The sequence below is a fragment of the Aptenodytes patagonicus genome, chromosome 4 (assembly GCF_965638725.1).
Source record: "Aptenodytes patagonicus chromosome 4, bAptPat1.pri.cur, whole genome shotgun sequence".
NCBI classification, from domain to species: domain Eukaryota; kingdom Metazoa; phylum Chordata; class Aves; order Sphenisciformes; family Spheniscidae; genus Aptenodytes; species Aptenodytes patagonicus.
In genome coordinates this window covers 70,203,553-70,213,819 of record NC_134952.1, presented here as the reverse complement: position 1 = coordinate 70,213,819, position 10,267 = coordinate 70,203,553, and the positions used below count along the sequence as shown (strand labels likewise).

Below are 10,267 nucleotides of genomic sequence, written 5' to 3'. Positions count from 1 at the left end.
TAAGTAGTCAAGCTAGGTTTCAGCTTATTCAACTACGCTGTCAGGAAAAACAATTCCAAATTTTGGAGACAAATACTGGCACCTACCCTGCATGGACATAGGAGCCCTGAAAAATCAATAAAAGCAGGAATAGCTCTCTAAAGATCCAAAAATGATGCCTACTGAGGCAGGGTAGAAATAAGCAAGAACAAGATCGCGCCAATAGGCCTGTTCCTAGTCTACTGGATAATGTTTGTCAGAGCAATATTACTTTGACATCATTAGCCTAAAGATAATGGGTGCTGCTTTGAAATATGTACCCTTAACTTGGACACATTTAATTGCTTATGCAACCCTTGAACCTTTATGCATTCTTGGGGATGGTTCATGCAGATGTATTCATGTGCATTTCAAGGACCAGTGTTCTGTGAACTGATGAGAAAATAAATGCATATATTATTGAAGTATGTAATAAATAATGTAGAGTGACATGTAAGAGAAAAGAATACTTCAAAATTTCTTTGAATAAAAATATTTTAAGTGTTACTGACCAGAGTTCAGAACTAGCACAGAATTATCTGTGGTAGAATCATTAAGTGGGGAACAGTGGCTTGACAATACAAAGCTAGGATGGATAACTGCAATCTTACTTTCTTGGAGAAAAACAGGAAAATTACATGCCTAATAATCTCCTTTCTTAAAAATCTATCAATAACTTATCAACAAAGTAACTGGATAAATCCAGGTTTTTTTGTGGTTTTGTTGGCCTTTTTTTTTTTTTGACAGAAAAATATGAAGTGGTACATCAAAAGTATAAACACTGCTTCAAGTAAGTGAATAGGAATGTACAACTCCTTGACACTATATAATAAAATCTACTGAACTGACAGACTTGGTGAAAAGCACAAGTTCAACCAGCTTCTGCTGAACAGGAATTCTGCTGTTGATGCATCCTTTACACAGAAAGGTAAAGTACCATTAAGGTCCTCCTGAAATGGTTGAATCTACATTTAAATAGAGAACTCGGGCTAGTCATGGACTTCTCTACAAGGTTCATTGTCAGGAAATGCCCATTTTAATTACCCTCCTAAAGACTGTGGAATTCAGCAAGAGGACAAAACTGTTCAGTAAACAACAGCTTACTTCATTAAGTATATAAAAGATTTCAACAGCTGAATCTTTATCCTTCTTTGACAACCTTCCCATTTTCCTCTATTTCACCTTCTTTCTCCTCTGGACAATGCTGTATCATTGTTTGATGAGCCTCCACTGTTATTAGCCTTTCCTTGCTCACAATTAAGAAGAGCATCAGAAGTTTTCCTTGGCTGAGATTAGTCTGGATTTACCATCAACTTTTATGGTGCTAGGAGGAAGAACGGGTTTGATCAGTACTGAACATTTTAAAAGAAACCCTTGTACTTCAACAGCCTCTCTTTCTAAAATCTACTTAATTTTTTTAAAAGGTGAAATAACTAGTAATTAGATTATGAGACATTAGTAGAGGTGTTAAATATTCCTACTCATAGCAAGTAGACGAAGCATACATTTTCCTTGCAATGTTCTTTATTTTAAAACACATGTAAAAGAAACTCCATGCTATGAGTCTGAGATTACCTTGTGTTACACACTTGAGTTCTCAGTACTTTAGAAGGTGCATTGGACCTTCAAATTCATTCCTACTGCTGTTGTACAATGTTGGAGCATTCCTAACTCTCCTCCTGTTCTGAGCAGCTATCACGTTTAGATGATCTATACTCAGTATATCTATATTAACATATATACTATACTGAGTAATTTGGAAAGGTTCGGTTTTCTTCACGTCATTGTCATCTTCATTATCAATCACTGGAACAGGCACCCCAGGGAAGTGGTCACGGCACCAAGCCTGTCAGAGTTCAAGAAGCATCTGGACAATGCTCTTAGTCATATGGTTTAGTTTTAGGTAGCCCTGGAAGGAGCAGGGAGTTGGACTTGATGATCTTTACAGGTCCCTTCCAACTTGAGATATTCTATGATCTACTTCACAGTTATGAAGAAGGCTTAAATCTGTGCAGACAGTCATTAAGCAGAAAAAAAACCTATGCAGAAAAGGGTACAAAACATTAACATAAGCAATGATGGAAAAATACTACTGGTAATGTCTTTAAACCTGCCTGTTCAAGAAGAACGCTCTTTAAAGGTACCTCCTTTTAGGTAAAGGAATGAACAGTAACACTATAGAATAAATATTTCCATGCATGATCATTAGGGGAAGAAACCACTCGAAAAAAGAACTGTATTATATCCAAGCAATTATTGATTCTGGGTCACAAATACATTCTTTTAAAGTGCCCAGGTTTTTTTCCTCTCAGATAGTACAAGATCACTCAAAGACTCCAAGCAAAAGTAATGCAAAATTATGGACTGCGATATACTGTAACACAAGATTATCTTTATTTCAAAATTGTACAAAGTATAAACATAAAGATATAATTACACCAAAGTAAACCCTGCTCTTTAAGTATTTGAATACTTAACCAATGATACTGCCATTAAAAAAATGCCTTTATTATTTCTTATTAAGAAATTTTATCTTATGGAGCGATACATCATGAAATCAATTGTTGTACATCTAGGAAATTTACCAATAGAGCTCTCTTCCACCGGGGTGTACACTTTGATTTGTCTCATGTGAGTGTCTCTTCCATTTTGGTGATTAGCTAGAACAGCAATCTGAATCATAAACGTGCGAATAGGCTTCTTATGAGTATCTGTTAAAGGAACATGAATCCAGCCGCTCGGTTCCACTAGTTCAAGTTGCTGCCAAAAACAAGACAAAAAAGCAAAACATTCAGAAACAGCTAACATACTTTATATAAAGTATCACATATTAAACCTGTTTAATAGAGCAGAGTTTTGCAAATCAGATTTTAGTTACTTTTTCAAATGAATTTGAAATAGTACAGTTGAATACTCACAGCTAATTTACACCTGGTGTAATTAGATACAAACTAATTTGGTTGACTACAGTTGTGTTTGCTTTTGCCTTTCAGAATCTACCCTTCATTTTGTGCCTTAACCTTAAAATAAAAAGTCAATATAAAAAATACAGACTTGAGTATAAATTCAAGAAAGTCAAAGCAGTACTATTTGGATCTTGTTACTGAAGTACACTGCTCAAAGATGACAGAAAAATATGCATCTTAAAGTTAAATTGTTTTATCTAGACACTCTGAACTAAAATATGCTAGAATGACCTATGTAGGAAACTAAATCCACACAAGGTCTGGGTTTTCAGAAATTCCTTAGAGTATTAGGGGGGCTGGGGAGGAGGAAGAGGAAGGTGACAGAGGAAAAAATACAGGATAACTCAGAGACTTCATCTCACCTATGTGTCAAGACAGATGCCTGGCCAATTAATAATTGCTGCACAGCCATTTAATCACATTCTAAGGTCCATTTTGACTTGGCTTTTATACAACAAAGTGTAATATGATTCTTTTTTCTTTTTTAATTTTAATCCTACAGAAACCAATGTCAAAGCAAGCAAAGAATTGCATTTCGTTAACTCTAAACCACATCACTGACACATCAACATGCTGAAATCAAGCTAGATGCTATGCAGAAGTGTGGTAACAGCTTTTGTTTAAAGCTAGTTGCCCAACTTCAAAGCACAGCTCAAAACACATATGGAAGAGCACACAAGTAACTGGAAGTCTTTGGGATAAAAAAAACCAACAAAAACAAAACCCAAAACAGTTGTCCACAAGCAAGTGGATTTCACACAGCTAAGCAAATAAGACTGCTGTTCTTAGCAGCACAGTTCCTCTAAGGAAGATCTATGCTTTGAGCAGCTCAAAATTCCCATCTTGCTCCTGAAAATACCTCATGACAAACATCCTGTCAAATGCCTTGCCATTGCTGATGCTTTCAAAGCACCCATCTGAGATCTACTGTTTCAGTGGCAGCAAACACCCTGAGGGAATGACCCAAGAAACAAGTAAAAAAAAAGTTTGATGACTACTTTAAGTTTAAAGAGACAAAAAAACCTCACACCTCCACCTTAAAAAAGAAAGAAAAAAAAAAAAAACCCACAACCCAAAACTGTCCACTGCTGCAGGGTCTCCAACAAATAATTTCCAAAGCATTAAATTCACTAAACCTTAGTGGCAAATCTTTTCACTCTTGGAGCTAGACACTTCCACAAACACATTCATTTATTTGTTGTAACCCTGTCCCTTTCAAAAAACCTAAAAAATCTTTTTTTGCGTAGGAAACTTCAGGTAACGGTTGGCTTTACAAAGTGATAAAAATGATGTATTGTTGAAGCAGTTTTACAAAGGGGAAATCTATCATGGTGAGGTAGTAGTCAACAGTCTGAGCAAGTATGCTTTCCATCTCCACAGTAAACAGAAAGGAGGAGGATCCCAGTAATATTTTATTCAACTAGTACTAAGGTAAAGTGGCTATGATTTAGAAGAGAATTAAAAGATTATTGCTAATTAAACTTGCATTTTAATATTATTCTCACAGTTCACAAATTTTGACTGCTGATTCGAAGTGGAAAATTTAAGTTCCAGGGCTATGATATTGGGATTTTTATGCTTGGATCACTATGAAAGTGGTTAGTTAAAACAGTAAAAAAAAAAAGTACCATTTTCTATAGGTTCACATCACTGGTTTCAGACAGATCCAATATAGTTCAGGTTTGCATGCTTTATTGGGGAAGAAATTGCAAAGAGTAAAGTAATGACTCTACCTCCAGAACCAAAAGAGCTACCAAAGGACTGGCAAAATTGGACTATTTGTACAAAAAGAAGTTGGATGCTTATTAAATTCACAGAGAAAATCACATCTTTTATTTTAAGAGAATTATTAGGGTCATAAAGGTAAGCACTGGAAAGTTAAGAGTTGCAAAGGTAATTTTACTAATGTAATAATACACTTGTAATCAAAAGTTTATTTATGTAATAAGATACATATTTATCAATGCTTTGTTTCATCCCTGATCAATGGTCATATGCTTTATTTATAGCATGTTATTTTTCAGTCCTGCTACAAAGGCAACCAATTTCTTCATGAGCCTTTCTACAGAGATGGGATAAGTAATTTCTACATCTGTAAAACAGGCAACTGAGGCATTAGGTTAATTAGATTAAAATATTCCCTAGTCCCAGATGTCAAATCTCACATACTTTGAACCTGATCTTTACTGTCCTTAGTAACATACAGTATTTTACATGAGGTTTAGCTCCCACTGAGTTCACTTGCAGTTGTAAGTGTCTGCATTTCTACGAATTGGTAAGAGTTCTCAAACCAGCCACTAGAACACACAGTATGAGCAGCCACCTAGGAACAATTATTTGAGTGCATCATGTAAAAACACCATGACTAAGCACAGATTGCACACAATTCATCAAGCAGCATTCAATTGTCTCAGCCTTTTTTTATTCCTGACATCTCTGCTTCAGTTACTCCACATGTTCTAACTTCCGTAACAGAGGAATATACATCCTTTACTGTACAAATCCTGGACTCATCCTCAGAATAGACCCCTTTCCCCATTCCAATCAAATAGTTGCCTCTTGGACAAAGCACGCAACACTTGTGATGAAGTTGGAGGCTGTACTACAATGTATTAAGTGCAAGAGGTCTGAGTTAGACTTAAACGTTTGAAAAAAGTGAGCACTTGAGTTTTGCCCTCTAAATAACATTACTGTACTGTGACATCTTTTGAGTCTAACTTTTTTTTTAAATTGATGCCTACGTAGTTCAGTAAAACGATTAAAACCTTGAGACCCACTCAACTACTGAAGTTTAAATACAACAAAACCTAACAATTATTATCTGAACATCCACTAGAAAAGGAAGTAATATTTTGCCATTATGATACACACATTTTCTTTGACCAAAGGAATGGTACAAACCAGGCACACACACACACGCTCCTAAATTCTTCTCCTCCACAGCTGTCATGCTCTTTCAGATGAGTGAGACAGTTTCTTTTTCCGGAGGGCCCAGGTCCTTCACCAGGGAGAAGGAATAGGACATGGGAATAGGCGGTGGTGGTACAAGACAAAATACTGCCCGCTCTTAGTTCAATGTCAGCACCCAGATCCAGCCATTACAATTCCTAGCAGAAGTGGGATGAAATATGCAGCTCTACTCTGCCTGGAGCATTCCCAGCGTGAACAGAATCTAAAGGAAACTTACTGTGAAGTTTTAAGAAACTCCTATTAAGCCCATGCAAATGGCAATCTTTCAAAGCCTTGTAAACCGGTCTGGAAATCTGGGTGGATTTTTACAGGGAGGCAAAAAGCACATCCTCAACACAAAGGCTGAACTATTGCCAAATTTCAAATCCTTGCTTCAGAGCTTGGGGGCACTGGAGCATCAAAGAAGGACACCAGAATATTCTCACACAAGCAAAATAGCATACTTTTCACTAGCCTTATTCTTGGAGCAAAACTGCTTTGACTGAAACTTTCAAAAAAATTCAACCCAAAGCAGACATCTGGCATGGAAAAATCTGTCTGAACTGAACTTTGGCAAAAGTTATAAAGTAACTAAGAGTTAAGCCTTAAAATGGAAAGGGTCACGCAACCCTAAGTACAGGTGGCACTAGCAGCTCTACCTATAGTAAATACTATACTTTAAATCCATTTCAGTTGACTTTGCTGTCAACCCTGTTCTTTAAAAGCACTAGCCACTGTATATACATACATATATCTATGCGTTTCACCCCAACTCTACAGCATAAGTCCACTATAAGAAAATACCAGATTAAGTTTCCTCCTGTATTTTTTCCTCCTATGTAGGTCATTAAGAATGAGTCACAATTAACTGGCTTCCAGAAAAGTTTTAAAAATCAGCTATATTATTAATTACCTGAGTGAAATTAAAAATTGGAAGTTTCTTTCTGTTATGTGTTTTACCAGAAAAGGCTAAAAAGAGGGAAACAAAGGGAAGAATCAATGCAAGTTCAATATTAGTAACTCAGGACAGTTCCTATGGCTCTAGACTAATCTTGCATACAATATACTAAAAGCCTAGGGTTTTGGGTTTTTTTTTTTAAATTTGCTATAAATTTTGTGACAATCGGTAAACAAGAGCAGCATGAAAGTCAAAATAAAGGAACAAAGGGATAAAAATTGAAATGGAAAAATCACTCACCTGTCCTTTGCTGCTGTTATATACTCTTATCTATCTCTTCTCCTGCTTTCTCTCCATTGCTTTCTTATTTTTCCTGTCCTCTGCATGCTACAGATTTACCTATGGACATATACTCCCACTCCAGTAATCCATGTTATTTTGAAAGCCAAAGCAGAAATAATGTTCTCAATGGAAATCTCCTCCCCAGCCAATTTAATAGCCCTGTTTCTTCACTGTATTGTATAGTCCAGAGGTTCTACAGAATTCCATACACACTTGGCAAGGCTACTATTGCAACTAATGGGTGTTCTACCATAGAAGATGCAAACCACACAACAAAATAAAAATAAAGTAATCAAGGCCAAAGCAACTTGAAGCTACACTTCAGAAAGATGACTGAACACAAGACCAGAGCTTTTAAAAGGAAGCTTGTTCAATGCTGGTATTGCTGGCCTCCTTATAGGATAGGAAATTATTTATCCAATGAAGGCTTTTCTATTTTACTTAATTCTACTTAAATTGAATATTGACCTCTTTTCCATACTCAAGTGATGTTCTGCTTAAATTCTGTGGTGTCTTCGAAGTGGCATATAACTCAAGCTGCTACTTCTACTAGGCTTATAAGCCCAGCCCAAATTGTTTGCTGTATTTACAGTAGACTAACATCCTTGAAACAATACGTGATTTTTTGTTGTCCTACAAAGATATCTTTTGTGAAGATACAGAAAGGAAAAAACCCACTGTAAGTAGTTTCATATTCAGGGTCATTACAAACACATCCCAGAATGTATGCTAGACAGGGCTCCCAGATTTCAGGGGAGTAAGTTTTTCTGTGCATACATAGGAAGAAAAAGCAGCCCATTTTCTTCCCCTGGAGAAAAAATCCTCTTCTGCACACATGTACTGACAGAAACCTGAGAATTACTGCTGCCATCACAGCTTCAGCATAATACATGATTCTGAGATGTTGGTACCTCATCACATTTCCATTTAATCATCTGTACTACTAGACCAAATGACAACACATATTTCTAGTGGCTGCCTCTAAAACAGGCTGTGAAACCAAACAGCATTTGATTTTACTCCTTCTACTTTTCTCATAAAAATGTTAACGCTGCTTCTTTTTATTTTAGTGACTTAGTCACCTTTGAAATTAAAAGTAGTGGCTAGACTCTTCTTCACAAACATAATTTTGCCTTTCTATGTGCTTAACTAGTTCTTACCATACAGTTACATAAAAAACCTAAGCTTTTCAAAGCAGGTGTTCTCAATAAAGTATTCTTCCAAGCAGAAGATGATTATAAAACTAAGTTCCAGAGGAAATAAATGCAGAAATGAAGTATTTATCAATACACAGACTTTCTCCAAGTTGAGTGATCAAATATGGGAAAGGCTTTTCCCTGTTTAGCCATTGTTTTTTTACAGCTATTCAAATATGTTTTCACAACAACTGGCAAGGAGAAAGAAGGCTGGCTAAATTTCCAAAATTCTCTTTCCATAACTGCCATGTCCTACCATATAGCTACCAGGATTCAGAATCAGTAGACCTCTGCATAATTCCAAGTATTGGAACTGTCAACACATGAAGTAGCAGAGCTTGGGCTTCAGCCATCACTTCACTTAGGAAGGAAGAGAACCAGTTAATAGCAGTGATGCACCAGTTCCAGCAGAAAAATGAAGCATGTCCAAAAGAAACTTCGCAAGTTCCAAGTGAGTCAAAGGAGGGACACCACATTAGCAGCTTAACAAGAAACACAGAAACATGCTCAAAGGACCCACTGTGAAAAGCACACTTCTTTGCTCTAAAGAAGCAACGACCACCTAAGGAGGCGGCTCTGTGGTCTTAATCAGTCACCTACTTAAACGGTCAAGAAATCTAACTTCAGTCCATTAGGTAACAGAAGTTTTCCATTCTTCCAAATAGCAGTTCCTGAAGAGTCTAGAGGAGCACAGTCCATCCCTCAGGAAGATTCAACTATGGGTTTGGGCAGACAGGAGACTAGCTGCAGAATAAGCTACATTAGGCAGTGAAACCTGCAAATACTAAAAATTCCTATCATATATAAGGTTTTTGGTTCAAATGAGCTGAAAGAAATTACTTTTGGGAAGACTGGGAATGTTGAAAAAGAGAAACGTCAAAAAGATCCTTGCAAAAAGTTTTACAGAAACTCCTTCTCCAGACTATTCTGCTCCAGATTAAAACAGTAAAAATTAACCAATGCCCATGTGTTAGAAAGTTGTATCCGATTAAAATGAAGACAACTAAACACACAAGCCAAGCTAGAAAGAGTAAGTAAAGTTTACTGAAACAGATTACCAAAATAAATATTTGTCACAGAATATGTATCTGAGCCTAGAAGTAGAATAGAAGTCAACTAGACCACAGAGACCCTGAAAATATACTAGAGAAGTGCTCAATCAGCTCAACGTAACAGGGAAACACTATGAAAAATGACAAAATATATTAGGCCAAATAATTGGCATTTTCATGAATGCCCTAAATTTGACTGCATTTTGTACCGATCAGTTTTCAACACATCTTGCCGAGTTTCTCTCGGAATCATTTGTACCGGTATAAATAATCAAATGCATCAAGTGCGTCAATTCAGTTTATGCAATTAAGCTGTTTGTAAGTGACAGTGTATATATGTCCGGAATCACCCATAGCTTGTCTTCATTTCACTCATTTCTGAACTGTTGAATGAATTGGTAAGAAGTCTTGCAAAAATTAAATATTCTTTAGAAAATGCTCTGTAAAGCGACACTTCTGCTTTATTATGTCAAGCAAAAGAAGCTCACCATCATCTTGAAGATCTTTCACTGATGAACTCCAGGTAAAAGGCAGACATCTAAAAACTGGAGTTATAGCCTCTGATGGGGAAGGAATCAGCTAAGACAATGTTATCCCACTATGAGGATCTCATCCTTTAAAATATGATCGGCCAAATTTTAAATACACTTGACAAGTTGTGAAAGAGCAACGGACTGAGGTGTAAAACAGATTCAAACCACAGAAGACTGGTTTTGTTGGGTTTTATTTAAAAAAAACAATACTTGGTAAATAGCATAAAACCATTAAATTCGAGGTTAGTGTAATGCTTGGAACTAAAAATATAATGCTTCTACACAGGTATCACTGAAAACTTGCAAATAGTTT

General features: G+C 36.4%; 1 protein-coding gene across 2 annotated transcripts in view; it reads right to left on the bottom strand.

The window, feature by feature from the left end:
• Window positions 1–2,505: 2,505 nt before the first annotated feature.
• ANAPC10 (anaphase promoting complex subunit 10) overlaps window positions 2,506–10,267 on the bottom strand; it is a 46,192-nt gene continuing 38,430 nt past the window's right edge. The window contains exon 5 of one of the 2 annotated variants that reach the window (XM_076337129.1): window positions 2,506–2,778. In XM_076337129.1, coding sequence (XP_076193244.1) covers window positions 2,548–2,778 — 231 coding nt within the window. In that variant the 3' untranslated portion in view covers window positions 2,506–2,547. The remainder of the gene's footprint in view (window positions 2,779–10,267) is intronic. The other variant, XR_012995223.1, reaches the window with a different exon arrangement.